The sequence below is a fragment of the Primulina huaijiensis genome, chromosome 4, assembly GCF_012295235.1.
Source record: "Primulina huaijiensis isolate GDHJ02 chromosome 4, ASM1229523v2, whole genome shotgun sequence".
NCBI lineage: Eukaryota > Viridiplantae > Streptophyta > Magnoliopsida > Lamiales > Gesneriaceae > Primulina > Primulina huaijiensis.
The window spans coordinates 24,862,281-24,883,019 of NC_133309.1; the positions used below are offsets into that span (position 1 = coordinate 24,862,281).

The 20,739-nt window shown below is 34.5% G+C and overlaps 2 protein-coding genes across 3 annotated transcripts; both read right to left on the minus strand.

Annotated features, from left to right (window-relative positions):
- Positions 1-3,144: 3,144 nt before the first annotated feature.
- LOC140975697 (glutamine synthetase nodule isozyme-like) lies at positions 3,145-6,812 on the minus strand. Of its 2 annotated transcripts, none has more exons than XM_073439554.1 (12): positions 6,630-6,812; positions 6,021-6,057; positions 5,828-5,931; positions 5,561-5,609; positions 5,358-5,464; positions 4,873-4,960; positions 4,611-4,739; positions 4,426-4,500; positions 4,246-4,299; positions 4,121-4,158; positions 3,851-4,010; positions 3,145-3,474 (listed from the first exon to the last, which is right to left on the minus strand). In XM_073439554.1, exons 1-12 carry the CDS (start codon positions 6,701-6,703, stop codon positions 3,322-3,324), a joined length of 1,068 nt encoding a protein of 355 aa, XP_073295655.1. In that variant the 5' UTR covers positions 6,704-6,812; the 3' UTR covers positions 3,145-3,321. The 2 variants fall into 2 exon arrangements, with proteins under 2 accessions (XP_073295655.1, XP_073295656.1); XM_073439555.1 differs by lacking the exon at positions 6,630-6,812 and adding an exon at positions 6,415-6,545.
- Positions 6,813-10,885: 4,073 nt separating this feature from the next.
- Positions 10,886-16,153, minus strand: LOC140975698 (auxin response factor 2A-like). Its single transcript, XM_073439556.1, has 15 exons — positions 15,764-16,153; positions 15,559-15,674; positions 15,166-15,261; positions 15,035-15,091; positions 14,784-14,939; positions 14,619-14,703; positions 14,212-14,302; positions 13,969-14,133; positions 13,539-13,658; positions 13,332-13,407; positions 13,064-13,235; positions 12,013-12,938; positions 11,751-11,941; positions 11,441-11,636; positions 10,886-11,227 (listed from the first exon to the last, which is right to left on the minus strand). The coding sequence occupies exons 1-14, from the start codon at positions 15,852-15,854 to the stop codon at positions 11,459-11,461; spliced, it is 2,520 nt and encodes an 839-aa protein (XP_073295657.1). The 5' UTR covers positions 15,855-16,153; the 3' UTR covers positions 10,886-11,227; positions 11,441-11,458.
- Positions 16,154-20,739: the final 4,586 nt, after the last annotated feature.

Here is a 20,739-nt window from a genome sequence, read left to right on the forward strand (position 1 = left end):
ATTTCTAGAAATTAATAATTTTAGAAGATTAGAAAATGTCAAAAATGGGGCCATGATTAGCTTAAAAAAAACCAGTGTGCAGTCTTCTAAAAACATGCATATTATCTAGAAACGAGAGTTCAACAACCATATGATACTAGTTATTCTGTACATGTGATACATATATGTACAGTTTTTTTTATCATTATCGATAGACTAAAGTGAAATTTGATAAATTATGAAGGGACTAAATTGATATTTGAATTGTTGAAATAAAAAAATAAAAATAAAAGTGTGTATTGAAATTTAAAAAAACAAAAAACAAAAAACAAAAGTGTAATATTAATATCATATAAAGGTAAAGTTGGAAGAAAAAGTTGGTATCCTTCCTAAGTGGTTATTATCATATCTTCAACTTTAATAAAATAAAAAAATTACTGTCAAATAATGGATTAAATTGTGAGAATTTTTTCCCTTGTTTATTATTTTTTGTTTTATTGCATTTCATTGTCTTCCACAAAAACTGTGACTTTGTCCTTATATTAGAACATTTGAGTTTATCTAAATATAAAAATACCTTCTTGTCATAGTATTTGTGGATTTTATTGCAAAATTGTATACAGTAGANAATACTAATCTCAGTTAAAGAACATTTAATCATAATACATCTTTTATGACTCACACAATCAACCAGATGATAATATTTTTTTTACGACTCACATATTTCAATATTACTCACACTTAAACACGTTTAATCAAACGAACACAAAAACTTATTATATAAACGACTTTAATAAAACCAAAAACGTATGTTTCAAAAAAACTTATTATATAAATGACTTTAATAAAACCAAAAACGTATTTTTCAATAGAATATTTTAATTTAAAGAGAATTAATGTTTTGGGATGAATGGCAATCACTCGTTTGGCATCAAATTATTGTCCTTTTATTATGCCACAATAATTGGGGAAAGGTTAGGCTTTTGACTAAGTAAAATATCATATCTCGGCCCATTTATTTGATTCTTTCAGAAAGGCAATGGCCCACCAGCCCACAATAAATATACCTGTCGTAAAGGGGTCTACCGAAATTAAATTGAAAAAGTAAACGAAGAGGCTTTTAATATTAAAAATTAATTAATTTTACGACACAAATCGCCATCTCCACCTCGTTTATTAAAAAATATGAATGGATCGATATTCAAATACCAATTTTCTTTTTTACTAAATTGGATTCTGATTCGACTGATCATCTTTCGAGTGATCATCTTCTCAATCCAACACATCTTTTGAATGATTTAAAACAAGATAGTTTTATTTTTGTTTTTTTTATATTATGGAGCTAATTAATTTGGTGAAAAACAAATGAGGCCAGAATTCTTTTAGAGGAAAAAATTTCGAATTGTTTGAAATCTATATGAAAGTTTTAATACTCTTGGTTTTGCTCTTTATTGGGCATTAAGCGTGCTTAATACGGACCACGGGTTTGGTCATTTTTTTCTATTTGAGTAGATCTTTTGTAAGATGATCTTATGGATCGATATATGTGAAATGAGTTGACTTGATCCATACCTATAACGAAAAATAATACTTTTGACATAAAAAATAATAATTTTATGAGTAGGTGTCAAGAGATCGAAAATCAATCTCATAAAATTAATCTCTTTCACACTTAATCTGACATCATGTAAGTGTTTGTTTCTTATTGTCCTTAAATGTTGTGTGCCTATTCTTAGAGCATGCACATGCAAGTGTTTCTTGGATATGGACATGCATGATGGTGGGAGTAGAGTATATCTAAATGGATTTGGTTACTTTTCGAAATAATTTCTTTGAATTTAAATCAAGGGAAATTACAATGTTTGTTTATCTATATTTATTTGTTTGAAATTTTAATAATTTTAGTTGTAGTATTCTATTTTAGAGTTTTCTTCAATTTTGATCGTGTTTTCAACATGACGCGAACCTGACGTCGATGGAGTTGGCGCTTGCGTGTAGAGTGCACATAAACACTTCAAAAAAAAAAAAACTCCCAAAAAAATGAAAAATACAAGACAAACCTCAACTTTGACAGCATAGGCTAATTATCAAAATCGCATATAGACAACAAATATATGGGAAGAAAAATGCATTTTTTCCCTTTAAATTAATAAATTTTAAATTTCTAATAATGTTAGATGTATTTTCTACTAAAATTCGAACAAATCATACGAGTGAAATAGTAATTAACATAATCCCGTTTACATAAAATATAATCAAAATGAACAATAATTTTTTGTTTTCCGTGTGCGTGCCACTAGCTAGGACACGATGGGACCTTGGAGCATGTTATGCGGTAGAATTTTAATTAAAATATGTGATTCATGTCACATTATATGTTTGTTGAAAGAATCAAGATTCCAATTTTTCAAGACATATTCTATCATAGAATAATTTTGCAAAACAGATCTGAAAATTTAGGGTCTGATTCCAGTAAGTGACATTAGTCCAGATGCAGGCTTCGAATTTGTCATAAGCCTGAAATCACGAAAAAAACCGTTAGAAAAAGGCCGAGAAGGTGTCCCGACGTAGTCCCTCCGACGCTCAAGTCAGAGACTGAAGGTATAAGTGAAGAACAGCTAAGGGTGCTGCTAAAAAGTAATATATATATTGAATGAATGAATTAGACACTCAAACTTGGTATTTATAAGAAAATACATGGGCCTGTCATGAGCATGTCTTCCATTTAGGCTGGGATGAACCAGGGGTAGTGGGCCCATCCATGAGGTATCAGAATTGATTCATGAAAAATATTATTTTTTATGTTAAAATATTACGTTATACTACAAATGTGAATCGGTCCGATTCGTTTTATCGTCTCACATAAAACCTTTTCATTCTTTAAACAATACACCTAGAAGTTGTGATAACGGAGGTCGAGACATCAAGTGATAGGAACTTTTTTGGCATCAAACTATTGCATCTTTGTGTATTCTCCACTGTTCCCAAGTGGAAGAAAATTTCAATTCTCGAATTATGATCAGATTGAACATAAAAAATACTCGGTGATTTCTTAATACCCAACTTGGCACATATTTTTTGCAAGCATTTTTTTTTTGCTAAAAACATTTGAAATTCTATAACAGAACAACCTAGTTTCTTGATTTATTGATTAGACTAATGTCATAAACAACAATAATTCAATTCTGATCAGATAAGTTGTAAAACACAGGTATTGATTGTGCTATTGGATTTGTAAATAAGGGAAGTGCAGCAGAAAGCAATCAAATACACAACAAAGGAAACAGATTATGAATAGTCTCAACACCAAATTTTTTTTTGGACAAAGGTTCGACTGATATCTTATGGTTCCCAAAGGATGGTCGTTTCCGCGACCATAGAAGTGACAACGTATGGATCCATGTTTGAGGCAGGCCTGCGATCCTCGAAGTAACCTTTTCCATCTCTTTCGGTCTCCCTACCGACCCTGATGGATGCTCCACGGTTCGCCACACCCTGTCAAGACACAAGAAATTCAAGAAACTCAAACAAGCAAGGGCAAAATATGAGAAAGGCTAGTGGGAGAAGTGTTCCCAATTTCGGAGTTTTCGAAATCTTGTACTAGTTTGCACTAAAAATATAAGTAATTTACATAAACATATAGATAGATACCAACAACTACCCCCCCATTTAACTGGAATTTTTCTGCAAGGTATAACAGATATCAATTTTCCCAAACCCTCAAAGTTCATAGGCAGTAGGCAAATAACAATTTCATATTTGAAAATTATATCTCGATTCCGAGTCATAAATCCGAAGAAACCATACCATAGTTTTTAGCATGTTAACAAGTTTTGAGCTTAAGAAGGTATAAAAGAACTAAATGGTTTACCCATGAGAATGTGTCTATGCTGGCAGTCTCGTGCTTTCCTGTAAGACGACGTTCGTTGCCTTCTCCATACGCAGCAATGTGTTCCTTGTGCCTTAAACCAAGCTTACGAATCGCCTCCTTGATGACTTCATAGCCTCCATCCTCTCTCATGGTCTTTGTACTGAATATTTTCATATACGTTTTGCTTAGGGAACATGAAGGGACTATTGACTATGATAACAGGGTTAAAGAAGTTCAGATGAAAGAACATAATAGATGATAGAACTGAACCTGTAATTTGTATGAGCACCGGCACCATTCCAATCACCCTGTCACATAAAAGATAACATTGATACCATGAAAACCACCACAGATTTGAGTGAAACAATGTGCATGGTAAATCACGAAGTGCTAACCGGAATTGGCTTGGGATCCAGCGAGAGGACGACTCCAGCTATCTCAGTAATCCGCTGTCAAGATTTCAAGAATGTGTGAAAAATAGTGCAGTTGAAGCTGACCAAATCTAGGATGAATCCAAGAATAGTGCTTGAGATGAAAAAAATAACAGAAAGCCAGGTTTTGGGTAGAGTGTGTACCTCCAGAATGTAACGAGCAACCCATATTTGGTCACCTGCTGAGATACCAACAGACGGCCCGACTTGGAATTCCCACTGAGCAACAGAAGCGCATGTATGAGCACATTTGACGGTGAAAACAACATTGAAACACCAAAATATTATTTTTGATATGATCCTATTGGATGCTATAATGTTTTTTTAACCTGGGCCGGCATAACTTCTCCATTAATTCCACTAATGTTTATGCGGGCGTAGAGACATGCTTTGTAATGAGCATCTACAACATCACGGCCATATGCTTTATCAGCACCAATCCCACAGTAGTATGGTCCCTGAAACAACAAGGGAAGATTATGGTATGGCTGTAAAGTCAGTTCCGAATCCGTTATGTACAAACAACTAGATCACGAGTAGCGTGAAAATGTTACAACGTGATAAAGAATTGTGGAAATGTCACTCCAGTACCTGTGGTCCGGGGAACCCTCCAGCAGGCCAGCCCAAAGGCCAGACCACGTCTTTCTGCAACAAAGTGTATTCTTGCTCGATACCGTACCTGCATTTTTATAATTTTACGTTAAAATTTAGATTTTGTTGGAAAGAAAACACACAAATGGATCAAGATGGAATCTGTTGCAACATGGATAATTGCGAGAAACTAACCTAAGGTCCAAGTAGGATTAGGACTTAAGAGTAAGTGTTCTAGTTGGGTTAGGAGTTAGTTGTGTTGCTTGTTTTATTCTTGATTGTTGCTAAGAGAAATTGAGAGACGAGTGTGAGATCTTTTCTCTATTATAAAAGAGTTTTTCTTCGATCAATAAAAGCTATTCTCTTCAACTTTGTTCAATCGAATTGCATCCAAGTTCTTTGTTGTTCAATATCAGATTGTTTCTATAACATTTTAGAAACAGAATCTTGGAAAAAATGTAAAAGAAACAGGAATGAGAACATACCAGGGTACCTCAGCAGAAACCTTAGGATCGCTAAATATTTGAGCAGCTCGATGCCTCTTGTTTGTGGGAATAGGTTCTCCAGATGGAGTGTAAGTATCACACATGACCTATGGAAAATGAACAAAAAAAATCAGTTTATTTTCACTAACTCGCACAAGAGATAATTTCGTTGTCGTGCTAGGATATCAAGTGATGGGACTTACAAGCATGTGGCTTCCTCTCCTGAATGGATCGGGGAAAATCGCTTGAGGGCTGCATAAAAACAGAACAAGAACATGTTTCCACTTCATTTGGAAATAATGTTCAAAATCTTCCATTCAAATACAAGTTCCAACAACCCAAAAGTTTAAATTTTAATTTGTATCTGATGTCCCCAATAACTTATATCTCTAGTTCCACTTTTCAATACGTGAATATAACAAAGAAAATGGTTGATCATAGTGGAGGACTTAAGGTGAATGAAGCATTACTAAATAACAACTTCACTGTCTGCACCAGGGGCTTGACCAGTGCTTGAACCGTCGAAATTCCATTTCGGAAGCTCTGAAGCATCAGCAACTGGACCAGGTAGAGTCTGATTCACAGCACAAGAAATGAACAATCAAACTTGATAGAGAACCTTATCTTCTCAACTTACTAATGTGTGGTAAGGAAAAAAAGTACCCTGGCCTTGCTTCTGAGCTTCCCAAACGCATCAATCCTGATAAATGATCAAAACATACACATGAGAAAATGTAAACGTCTCAGTGAATCCAGACACAGAGTTCGAAGCAGTGGTGGAGGAGCGGAGCCGTCACTCACTCCCCTCAAAACAAGAAAAATTCAAATTTCATTGATTTTTCCTTTTTTTTCCTCCAAAATCTGAGTTCTACAAAGAGAAAAAACAACTAATCCTATAAACTATATTTGTAGCATCCAGAAATCGTCTGAAATGAAATAACAGATGACCACTTCGACAAAGTTACACAACATGGACATCAAATCAACATGAACCCAACAAAGTTCACAAATTTAAGGTTACTACATAGTAAAAACATGCGGTATAACACCACTGCACCTCATCCAGAAACTAAAGCTCCAACCTTTTTGGAAATCTCATCATGCAAGAACATAAAACAACCAATGTTAAAACATATTTTCCTGGGGAAAAACAAAAGAAAGAAACGAAGCCCGCAAACCGAAAGCTGGTAAAAATCAAACCTTACGCATCAAAACAACAACAAAAATGGGGCAAAAACAGATAAATAGAAAGGAAAACTTGAAAGAACTGACCATATATACTCGTAGATGGATTTTTTAGTGACTTCTGAGAGGTTCAAGTTGATGAGATCATTGAGCAGAGACATTTTTCCTCCTACAAATAATAAAAAAAAAAGAATACTAAACAATATAGCACCCTTTGAATTGGCCAATAGATGATGAATGGTTGGTTCGGATTGTAAAAAAAGTGGACGAATGAACATTTTATAGCCATTTTAAGGCGTGGAAAAATATGTAGCATTTACGAATTTATATTCTCTTTTCTTTTCGTCACATCCTTATAACACTATCGAGTTAATACAATAGTTTGTAAACTTTATTAATTGGACGTACAACGTTAGACAAAATAACACATGTTCAGCGGAGAAAGTGTTTCATAAATTTCAAGACCATCTACCATTTATCGTTTTAATTTAAAACAATTACAGCAAATGAGTTAGAAACAAAATTCTTTGTTCAAGCCGGTGTGTCTATAAAAATATATAGATCTCACATGTCCAAATTTAAATTTGATCATTAGATATAGTGTGAGCATATTACCTTTATTCTAACATCTCATCAATCGGTCACTCTCTATATCCAAATGACAAAAGGAATAAGAAAGCAATTTGAGAAAATAAAAAAATTCCCACAAAATTTTGTAGATTCTTTGATACTAAATAGGCTTCAATTTATTTCCTTTCTTCTTCGATCGTGTATTTTATGGCAATGAATAATATTCAATAATCAAAATCAAAATCAAATGATGGAATATTGCATGTTGATTGAGAGTAAAATCCACGCTTAAATTTGGTATGATTCGGTTATATTAACATTTCAATAAAAAAAATCCATAGATATCGTATATTACATATAGCTCATTTGGCGTTCGAAACTCAATTATAACAAATTTTTTCGTTTTTCGAGCTATAGGTTTCATATAAACATTGATTCTGTATAATAAGGTAAATTCCACAGAATCTTTTATGAGAATTTACGCATTCATATAAATCCAACTAGGAATCAAAAAGGAATAATTCTTCAATGGCCAACCATACATTATATTCCTCTCATTCATCCAATCCTAGTCCTATATATAGATACGTCGCAAGCCAAGGGAATCCATTTAATTTATTTCATTAATGTTTATAGAATTTGAGGCCCTAAATTAAAATTTGAAAAAGATATTCGAATTGTAAAATCAAGAGTTATAATGACTCGATAAAGATGGAATTTGTATTTTCCCAAAAAAAAAAAATTCTTCATTAAAAAAAGTTATGATTAGTGATAATATAATTTATTTATGACAAAGTTTTATTTTTCCGCAACGTGCAATAAAGTTTGTTGTGTGCAATAATTGTTCCTGCTTGGTAGAGCGATCGAACTGTAATGCTTGCGCTGCTGTGCGGTTTAAAAGATTTGAGTTGCACCATTACTACTAGCTATAGCTTTTGGTAAAGCGCCAAACACTCGGTCCTACAATTGGTATCACAGCCAAGGTCACGGGTTTGATTCACATTGATTGCAAGGAGTGCAATTATTGGGAGGGAGATTGTTGTGTGCAATAATTGTCCTTGCTTGGTAGAGCGATCGAACCGTGGTGCTTGCGCTGCTGTGCGGTTTAAAAGATTTGAGTTGCACCATTACTACTAACTATAGTTTTTGGTAAAACGACAAATACTCGTTCCTACAAAGTTTATGCATAGTATAATTTGTGGGAAATATTCTAAATTTTTTGAATTATTTTTTAACATGTCCGAAGAGTACGATTTAGGACTACTACCTTTGCAACTAACTACATATAATTTGACAAACAGCCTACGCGACAACTCATTCCAATGGAACCAGTGGATAAAAATATAAATGTAAATGAATTTAAAAAATAAAAAATTCTTGAACACTATTAATTTGAAGTATTAGCAATCTTTATAATCATAATTATTATTCTAATAAAATAATAGGGTTTTTTTTTAAATAATTATTATAATGTAAACATGTATTTACAACATTTTTTCCCTTTATTATGTAAAAAAAAACTTTAAGTGAAACAAAAATTAAGAGAATCTTGTGATTCCATTGGATTTCTTGTTGGTAAATGTGTCCTAATTCATTTTCTTGAGGATTTACCATAAAGGCAGAACTAAAGCACAGAACAACTTTGTTTCTCTTGCCTTTTGTCTTGAAATTATTGGCCAACTTGATTTTGTTCTTGTATTCTTCTTGAAGCCAGCAGGATCAAGGATTCATGTCTTCCTCTCATCCTTCTGTAAACGTTGTCTTCGTCACCATTGATAACGACGATTAATCAGTTTAAGTCCAAAGACTTGTGTAGAACTTGAATTTTATAAAGATAATGGCGATACAACGATACAATTATCAGAGCACACATAGACCACAAAGGCACGACGAGCAAGCGATTATGTTTGTATGGACTGAATATGGATAGTTTATTCATGGACTTGGTATGGTTAAGGTATGAAGTGTAGGATCTTTCACTTTCAGTATGATGATTGTTTGCAAATTACCACTCAGGAAAGAGGAAAAAATACAGTGATACAACTACTCATAGAAAAGAAACATAAAACTTGCATCCACTGGCAAGAATGTGAAGTACAATGGATATCATCTAGCAGCAGGGATTTATAAAGATGAAGCCTGTGAAAGATTGGTTTCAGACCAGAAACATCTGAGTATGGCGTATACGTATGGAAGCCGGTTCTGACTGAGAGCATTATAAGTACTGATCAGGGACAAGTTGAAACATGAGATGAATCTATTCTGTCAATGGTTGAGGAGATGGTTCTGGAGGACTGGAGGAGCCCAACTGCTAGGTGCTACCATTTAGAACTGACTATATGTGGCCATCAGAATCAACATCCGTGGGCAAGCATTTCTCAGCCATGCTAGTTCGTATTCCCCGACTCCAGTTGCACCAGAGGAGACGAACCTAGCAATAGGGAAGGTTGGGATTTTTAAGCCCCACGCGAGCGCGACGAATAGCACAACTGCTGGATTTTACAGCTTCTTCTTGTCCAAGGACTCATCTATGTAGTTCATCCTCCGTCTTGAGGATGCGATGAGATTCATTGGCCGACAGGGAATGTCGGCTTCTGTCACAACATGGCCTGTGTCCCTTGCTTCATTTTCTGCATGGGTCATCTGACTCATCTCCTTGCTCCTATCAACAAGAACCATAATGAAAATGTACTAGAGATTCAGGATCTAAATCTTAACCATATATGACCATCGAAGTGGCATAGAGATCACAAAAACGTTGCTACCTACTCGAAGACACGACTCGGAAAAGCTTCATTCTTCTCCTTCATATCTGCCTGAGCTCTTTTTTCTCAAGAACACGTGCTGACACACCTTCACCCCCACGAATCAATCCCGGAAGCAAGTGCTCCCATCCAGTGTTAGAATGCTCTGAATCAACATCAATAACAACAGTCAACATATACATTAAAAAAAAAAAAAACCACGAAGAACTATTAGCAATGCAGAAAATAAAATCAGAGTGGAGAACTCAAGCCCGACCCGTTACAATTTTGAAGGACCCGATACACGGGCAAGTCTAAAGCTACATCAGTAGATCCATACCCAAAGTGAATGGGTTCTCCTAAATTATCAAGCAATCTTTGAACATTTTTGAATTATAAACACATGTGATGATTAGTAAAAAAATTATTAAGTTTGATTATGTATGAAAAGATGTATAATTTTTTGTTTTCTCCCATAAACTTCACCTATAAATGCTTATTCATTCTTCATTTCAAAATCACATCAAAACACAAAATCCTCTCATTTACAATCATAAATATAGAAGTTAGATAAATGATTTAGTGTGAGAGCGTTTATCTTAGAAGGAATATGATCAGTGGATAGAAAGTGAGCGTTAAAATATGTTCTGAGTGAATACTTTGTATTCTCTATTTCTTTCTCTTATTTATTATTAATAAAAAAGTGATCTCCTCTTTAGATTTAGAATGAACATAACTCAATATTGAACTGAATCACTATAAATATTGGTGTTCATCTTATTCATTGTTGATATTACTTATGAAATTACACTACAATATTACCTCGTTTATTTCCTTGATATCCCAACATGTTCTATCCGTTAAACATATTAGACAATTATATTCATAATATTTTCTTGACATTTTTTTTAACTTGAGCTATATAACAAAAATATCCGACAAATGTTGTGACACTTTTCAACAAAAATTCAAAAGTCGCAGTCCTAGAAAACCGTATTGAATATAAATAGGAAAGTTGGAAATAGAGGATCAATATGAAAGCGCTACAGGAATCATATCATTAATAATACTTGCAAGAGGAAAGACCATGCCAAGACATGCACTCGGCTCTGTGTAGCACTTCTTAATTACATAGATCGAAGATATCTGCTGGCAAATACATATTTACAGGCCAAATGGTTGCGAAAGTAATGATACTTCTACCACGTTGTATACTACGTACGTATATCAAACATAGAGCACCATATGTTGGCACCAAAATTGTATAAAAATACTAGAGATTGCGTCGAAACTTCATCACATAAGCGTTTCTTTTTCGGTGTCCCCAAAATTGTAACCAGTTAGATGGATATATTCCTCTCCTTTATATATCTGTCAGGTTGTAAAGGTACATGTTAGAAGCATGGTATAAGAACTGATGGAAGAGAAAGAAACGGATCAACGTGTGTCCATGCATGAGAAACAGATCACAGTGTCACCTCCGCTCCCTAGTGAAAAACCCTCCAAGGATGAAAATCAAGAGCGTGCACTTATTTTATCTCAAATCACCTAAACATAATCATTTTAGGATAGTAAGATACGTACCAGAATAGAGGCGAACACCTAGAAATCTCCCAGGTTTGATGATGAAGTTGTGGGTATGTTCTTCATTTCTTTAGCATCTGTTCCTTCCGCGACAGATGAGGTTTCTTCTCCTTTCGAAATCAAGGTGCCTGGATTCATACGCTGGACCTCCTCTTTTGTAACAATTAATATCTTGCGGACCATCCCACAGAATTCTCTGTTTTCAACAGCAGAAACCGCTAGTAAGGAGCAAGCAATAGCATGGAATATAGGTAAACAAGGTGTGTTCAAAATTTCAACTTAAACACGTAAATTTCAAAGGAAATCTTACTCCCAGGGATCATCTCCAACAAGCATCATATCATCCTCGTCATCAGTATACACAACGAGCCAATCACTAGTCTGAGCTTTGAGTTCACCATTGAATTCAAACAGATTATCCAATTCACTAATCAATTCGCTATAGTTACTGAACTTGGCAAGTTCCACAGATCTACCAAGGGCAGTCCCCTGCTTGTGAACCTAAATTAAGGAAAACTTTCATTAAAAAGTGAAAGATTTCACGAGAGAAAGAAAGTGGTTAAGTTGCAAACCTTGGTGCAACTCCTTGTCGAACCAGAATGCCCTTTGCTTTCTCTGTCTCTAGATACAATATTGAAGGTTTTGAATTTTTTATCCTGCTCACTAGTGGAAAATGGATCCACCGGTTTTGTTCCCTTCACTTGATCAGAAGACGACTGATCAGATTCAATTGCAGGTGTCTGATGAACATGCTTACCATTCTGCATATGACCCAATGGTTCAATCACATTGGCTTGCGTCATTGGTGTATCCAAAGGCGTGGAGTCACTTATGAGAGAAATACCAAAAAGCTTACAGCTCCCTTCATTTAGTTTCATGGCATCATGCTGTTTTGTGAATAAAGACTTTGGAATCAGCTCTCTCGATTGGGACGACATTTGGAGGAATGATGAAACAGGAGGCGGCATCGACCAGTTTGCTTGTTGATTCTCACTTTTGGGATCATTAATTATTGAAAAATCTCTAAAAGCACCGTATCGAACGTCCCCGCGTGTCTGATAAGAAGTATCCGCACCTTGTCCATGGGTCTTTAAGCTTGAATCCATCAGATTAAGTGAGAAACCAGAAGGCACCGTAGACCACATGTTCCCAATTAAGCTAAATTTATCTTCACGCACTTGTGCTAGACGCTTTGTAGTCATTTGATCACCAGGAGGCAAACAGAATTCACCTGGTGGATTAACCTGCACCCCAAAACCTGATAGAAGATCCCTGAATGAGGACTCGGGTGTTCCTAAAGGTAACCACTTCTCTGGCCCACATCTTCTTGAAGCAGAGGCATCAATCTTCCCATCATCCAATGAGGGATTCCATATTAGTAATGGCTTCTCAGAAGAATCTGATTCATTATTGCCTCTCAAGGTCAATGATTCTTGACCTTGCAAGGCCCTTGGAAACCCAACTGCAGGTGAAGGGTCTACTGTCATCTTGGATGGGCCTACATTACAGAAAAATTATAATAGAAACAAATTTCATTTCTAAATTTCAATCACCAGTAGTCCAGTAAGATTTGGCAAAAACAGCAATAGCATAACATCAAGCAGACTAATATAAGTAACACACCTTCCCTAGTAAGAACAGAAGAGTTGGGGGATGACGGTAAAACATTTGAACGAGGCCTTTTTTGCCTGGGCACTGGAAGTGGATTCAATGCAGGAGCAGAAAGAGCAGGTTCTATTTTCCAAGGTGAAACTCTATCTGGTCGAGAAATTGTGGAAATTTCATCCCACCGCACCTTCAGCACAATTGAAAGATGAAATGTCAAACTGAGATAATGAAGGGATTTTTGGAAAAACAGGGGAGTAAGTCACAAACTAATGATATTTGTTACCTTTAGGCATCTCCATTTTGATTCAGCCCACTTTCTGGAATCTGCATCTTCAATACCAACAATAGTTCCAGTAAACCTACAAAATTAATTGATATTGGTAAAAATACATAAACTATGCCCACTGCATTTATAATAAATATCGCATATCAACATTCAAAATGCTAAGAATACTTGTTCCAAAAATAAAATGCTAAGAATACCGCCTACCTCTGCTCTGGAGCTTCTTCACCTTCAAATCTCATTTTGAATCTCATCCCTATCGAATAATTGTTTTTAACAGACTCCATGTACTGATCGAAAGGAATGATAAACTCAGCTGGGCTGGTCCTGTGATATGTATGTAAACACATGGACAAAAATTAAAGCTTTGAAGAGTTGAAAATATGCAACCGGCCACTAGCTATAAGCAGCCCACTCTACAACTATTCACTCAGTAAGTTATCTAGGTTTATAAGAATTTTCAACATCTCAAATGTCATTTTGACATCAGCAAATTCATATGCTTTCCCATAACAAAGTTGATATGATCATTGCCAACATATAAGCAGCAGCAGCAGCAGCAGCAGCAGATTGTACTTTCAGATGTAATTTTTTGGGAAAACAGCACAAAGACAAGGGGTGAAGTCAAATCACATACCTGGGCTTGTAATATACAATGAACATGCTTTTGGTCTGAACGGCATGCCAGGCTGTCGCCAAAACACCAAGATGCATACTATGGCTTGATATGACCGACGATGGAGCAACTCCCTGTTGTCTCATGGCACGCCTAACTCCGACCCGCAACTCCCCATTCTCCCCTCTGAAAATATTTAGCACTAATTTAAAACATGATAAAGAATGATGCAAAGAGCTGCATAGGAAGCTATCAGCATCAAACCTCAAAAATATAAAAGCATCCCCAGCGACGAGCCTCTTTGAGCTAACAAAGAGGCTCCAACCACTCTGAAGGAGGTGTCTCCGAGGTTGGCCTGTATGCCAGAATTTGTCAAAATATCATCATCCCATTCTCACAAGTCACAAGAGACATGCAATGCTTCAAGAGTTAACATACTTGGAGAAACTTCAATGATACAACATGAGATTATGAGAAATTCAACTATCTATTGCGTTGCCTACGCTTATTTTGGCTGTTTCTCCATAAAAAAAACTGATAGGATCTGTTTTTAATGCATTAATTTATCTTGGTACATAAGTTTGGTATTTGAGACATCATTCCAAAACATAAGCTAAGGTAAACTTAAGCGAAGGTAATAAAAACATAAAGACAGAACACTTCAAGTTTACCACGAAAAATATGCCTGAATCGCCATTCATTCCCATGCAAATCTTTGGCAACTAATTCTTGAGTGGGGGGTTGTCTTGACATGTCCTATTAAAGCAATCAAACTATCAGTAACACCGTTAAACGACCACAGAAACTCAACAAATTTCAGGTTGATTAATTCTAACCAGCGGGGGAAGACATTCATCAGCATGCCGTCTCAACACCGAAAACCCACCATGTGTGCTTGTATCTGATGCAGTAAGGGTCTTACAAAAAGAATGAACGTGAAAACATGGAGGCGGTGGGGGTAGAAGTTCCTTCTTTACTGCATTCTCGTCTTGCTGCAACACTAAACTTCTTTAGAATTAACCCAAAAAACCTCTAAATCAAAATCCAATGAGCGAGATACATTTACACAAACAAACAATTATCTTACCTCAGGTTCGGGCATCAAAGTCACTTGAGCAAACACCTCGTCAGTATCAGGTTCCGCCTAATCACACAGAAAACACGTAACTCAAAATAAAGTCATTAAAACGGGTAAACTACACAAAAATTTCCAAATACCTTCAAATCTACATTAACCACTCTGCAAAGGATCTTGGGAGGAAGATTGTACACCGGCATCTGCTGGTCTGCGCTCTGATTAGTCGATGCCTCCACCTATTCAAAACAAAACACCCCACAAATTACGAGCGCAAAACGAAACTACACGTATCAGCGGGTATGGAAAATATCTTCCAAACCCATTTAAATAAATCTCCAAAATGTCTTTGATGCTCCTCAAACATACATTCCGTGAACAAAAAATCAGCACAAACCCACTTGCTCGTGTATTGTAAAAAGCCCGAAATCAGAAACGAGGTAAAGAAGACAGTAATTAACTTAGATCAATATAAGATGCGAAAGAAAACTGGCACACTTTTACAAAACAGAACATAAAAGAAATTAGAGAAAAACCTGTTCTATGTGACCCTGAGGAAAATAGAAAACAAGCTCGTTTTTACGAGGAACAGTTACTAAAGGACCGGCGCAGGCCTTCCATAGCTCCGCGTACAACGCCATCTCAGCATCCGCTGAAGAAAAACCCCAACAAAAGAAAGAAATTGGAGTCGAGGGAACCCATCAAAACAACAAACAACCAACACAAATTCACAACAATTACCTTTTCCTGTGCCGAGGCTCCCCATTTCCGGCCTGGAATCACAATCATTAACCTCGTTACAGTCCTTGATCGGCACCTCGGAAGCAGCCATTTCGTAAAACCCCGATTTCAACTCAGATCTCCCATCCCCCAATAATTCCCAGAAAGAATCACGCGAAACCCACAAAAATCCACACTGCTCAGCCTTCAACAGAACAGGTACTTCAAACTACGAAACGCGTGTTCGCCCCTCTACTGAAAAGGGATTCCACAAGAACTAAGAAGAAATCTCGGAAGAAAACTTGATGGGTATCCCTGCGTGCGTTTGCAAGTATCGAAAGTATATCTAAAAGCATGGGAAGCCAAATGGTATGGAAGAATTGATAGCTAATTGGTGAGGAGAGAGAAACAAGGCTTGTCGATAAGAGGAGTCGTCCAAAACTGGCGTGGACACGGTAACAACCTTTTAACCGTGGTTAAAACATTGACGATGTCTTACAAATTAGGAGTAGATATTTATGTTATGAGACGGTCTCATGAATCTTTATCTGTGATACGGATCAATCTTATCGATGTTTACAGTAAAAAATAATAATCTTAACATAAAAAATAATATTTTTTCATGGATGATCCGTCTCACAAAATACGATCCGTGAGACCGTCTCACACAAGTTTTTGACAAACAAAAAATCTCTCCTCAACTCTAAAAAAAATCATATTACATTTATTTAATTATTTATATGACAATTTATTTTCTTTTTTATTAGATTTTAGCCCACAAAAATAATAGAAACATTGCATATAAAAACTCAAATATTCTTGAAAAAAATTGAATGAAAACAAAATACTTGGATTTTTTTTTAAAAATTTTTTCTACAACTTTATTTGATATTTCTTTGGTAAATTTTATCACGGACCATCTAACTTTCATTCTAAAACTTCTTTAAATGAAAAGCGTGTAAAGAGAAGTCGGGTTATCACGATCTATGATAAAAACACATATGTAAAACAAAGTGATTATTACGTAAAAATATTCGAATTGATCGTTAACTAATTTAATCGCTATTTTAAGAAATAACGATTATCACTATCAAGAGATTAACCGAAAGCCGCGATTTAATTTTTATCATATATAACTTTTGATAAAACGTAATATTTTTATTCGAAATTAGTCAACAAACAAGTACTCATATAAACATGAGAAAGTAAAATATTCAAAGATCTTCTGGTCTACCTGATTACACCAAATAATTTCTCATGTTTAGGGGGCAGTATTTAATAATGTCAGCTTTTAACAACGTTAGTCGATGCCAAGATCCGATTGGGCAGGAACTTAACGGCGTTTGTCTCAGACGTTAACTTAGTTCCCATGGGGAAATGGGCCTGTCGTGCTATTTACGGGCACAATACGATGCGGTTTAATGCGCACAACACACACCCCCTAATCAGGGTTAGCACCTTTTTAACCATGGTTACGTTTACTTTTTCTTGTGATACTGCGCTGTCCCCGGCTTCCCTGCGCCTGGGTGGTACAATTACACCACCCCCCCTACCCCTACCCCCACCCCCACCCCACTCCACTTGTTTGTGGTTTTTGTTTGATTTTAATTATGGAATGCCAAAATTGGTATTACGGTGGTCCTTAAATTATTGTGAGTTGTCGTTAAAAAAAATTAGTATATTGTGAGACTGTTTTACGGATTTTTACGTGAAACGAGTCAATCATGTACATATTTTTAATAAAAGTAAAAGTTTTATTATAAAAATTAATATATTTTTTCTGGATGACCCAAATAGAATATATGTCTCACAAAATTGATCTGTAAGACCGTCGTTTCACATGAGTTTTTTTGTGAAAGAGAAATTATTAAATTTTCATTATATTTCTTATGAATAATAAAAACTTTTTTTAATTAATAAAGTTAATTTTGTATACATTTATTTTGGTCCTAAAACCATTTCTTTGTTTATTACAAGGTAATAAAATCTAGTTGAATTATAAAATCTTTATTGTTATTGAAAAAAAGAACAATGTGTTAGTTAAATTGAGTTTGAAAATTTGTATAAAGTTTTGTTTTTATTAATGGGTTCATATAAAATTTATTGCAAATGATACTTTGGAAGACCTTTCATTTGTTAATTAATTAACTATTTGATTAATTATTAATTATAGCCTTCTAGATAATTAAAGTCAGCTCAAACTTGAATTATGTAATCTAATATTAAATAAAACAAATCTCTACACCCTTAAACTTAACCAAAGTGGAAGGGTTCTCAGCTGGAAATTTTTATCAGTATCGTTTACGAAATTTAAAAAAACGAACTCGTGTTTTTAAAAATCAAACATAAAATTCTATGTAACTGAGGTAATTAATATACCCGAGTTTTAAAAAGACTATAGTCAAATAAATTTGATAATAATTTTATCAAATTAAATTAATTTTGCAATATGCCGAGTTGATGTAGGTTTGGTTTGCTAATACCTAATATCCTATATTAGGCATTAATTTCGTGTTTTTCTACTTAATCCCCTGATTTGATAGGACAAGCTTGTACATTATTATCATTCTTATTATGAGTTCCTTGTTTCTTGTTTTAAACATTTGGTCATGCTTAGAACACATGAACAACATTATAACACGACGATTTTACGGTACTTCAGACTATAAGTAAAAACGTGCAAAAAGAAAGTTACAGCTCAATATCTGTATTATCAAATTTTAGTCGTTAGTCTTTTTTTACGTGACGTTGATATGGTATAACGTGTTCGATAAGTCGTTGTCTCATTTTGACATGGTCCAAGTGAATTCTTATAGGCCATCAAGATTTCGCAATTCATTAAGTGTAAAAATGCTTATTCTAATTTCTTTATTTAATTTAAGGCTTTAGGCCAAGAAATTTTAATTATATGTTTTAGTGGCATGTTGTAACAAAAATTGACCACATTTGCTCACAGAACACATGCGTGCTTCGTCCCTTTCCCAGCCAAGGTAAAATATGCTGCCCCTATAATATTTGCAAACAAAAATACAATAAATCATAATTTATTTGATTTTTTTTTTATATTTTCGACACACCCCTCTTATGTTTAACTCGTAGGCGAGTTGAATTTCGAACACGTCGAGTTGAATTCGACTGCGATTTGAATTCAGACACGGCGGCATAGATTTAACTACATTTTGGGATTATTTTTTCTACGGATTAATGCCGGTTATTTTGAGTAGGGGTGTTCAAACTTCGGATAAAACCGAAAAAATCGAACACCAAATCGAACCGAAAACTGAATTTTGTAATTCGGATATAAATGTTAAAACCGAAGTTTATTTGGTTCGGTTTCGGATTATATATGTCAAAACCGAAAAAACCAAAATTTCATTAAATTAATAATTTTTTTATATTTTTATTTATATTATATATTTTGATATGATATTTAGTGAATGAAAAACTATTTTGAATATTTTTTAGTTGATTTTTGTTTGTTTAATTAATTTAGACCTTATATTTAAATATTTTACTAATAAAACATATAGAAAGTTAACATATTATATTTTACAATATATTTATATTATTAATTTAAATAATTATACCAAAACCGAATTAACAGACCGAAATAACCGAACCGTTTTGGCAGAAAACCGAACCGAACCAAAGAAAAATGGTTCGGATATCGGATGATATATTTTTAAAACCGAAAACCGAACCAAACCGAACCGAACCGACTGATGAACACCCCTAATTTTGAGATATATTTATATGTAGGTGTTGGTGAAAAATCTAAAATTTTTAATTATTAGTTATTAAAATACAGAAACAAAAGTTGAAATGAATTGGTTATAAATTGAATTAGCTGGATTCGAAGGCCTAACTGAGGAAAAGGCTATGCACCCCGAAGGGTCCCAACCGAGTTGTCCACTAGAAGTTGTGTGAGGTCCAAAAGTTGCAAGTGGATGAAGGAATCTAGGCCGAATATTTTGATAACATATTTTAAATTTAATTTTAATGGTTTTTTTTAATAAAGAAAACTAAGAAAATAATATATTATATTGTCACGGTATAACAGGTTATTAAATAATTTTGCACAATTTTATGAAATGGTAATATATTTATATTTAAATTTAAAGTATTACTTTTTTATTGTTGATATAGATCGAGTCGATCTGTCTCATAAAAATAGATTCGTATACTCAAATGAGACATGTTCGAAAATCTTAAGTGAAGACTGAAGACAAGTGTTTTGGTGAATATGTCGAAGAAAGATACAAAATATATTTGATTTTATTTTAGAAAAATATATTTGTAACTATATATTTATCAAATTATACACAACTCATTATATAAATAATTTTTAAACCCCAAGATTTTGAGCTATAATATAACAATTAATATAGTGGATTTCTATAAGTGAAAAATTAGCTTAATAATAGTGATTATGGTGGGAGATATAAATTAAGATAAGTAAAAATACATTATGAGAAAATGTGTTCACATATGATGGAACTCAGAGTTTCTATTTTCCGACGTTTACTGAGTAAATTCTCGAGCTAACACAATAACTTATAAGTTACGTTGGTCAGATAAACCACAATAATATTTATAATAAAATAATATTAATCAACGTATAATATAAATTTATTACATGAAAATAAATATTTTTTGGGTAAACATTATTATTATTACATGATAAAATTGAGATTCGGATTCAACGCCGTTCCCCGTAAGAATTTGTATTTTGATGTGACCGTTACGAGTTCGAAAAGGGTGGGCTCGGTGGGGGGGTGGGTTGCGGACTTGAAACGGGATTCCAATGGAGCACGATGGCGGATTTCAAAAACCTTATTCAATCGGATTTTATTTTTTGTTGGTAATAAAAGGACAATGTAAGCAACAGTTTAATTGGGTAACCGGCAGCCACGTATACACTTTTTTCGTTGTTTTTAATGACACGCGGCAACACTTAACCGACATGTTTCCGTTTAATCTATAATTATTATATTATT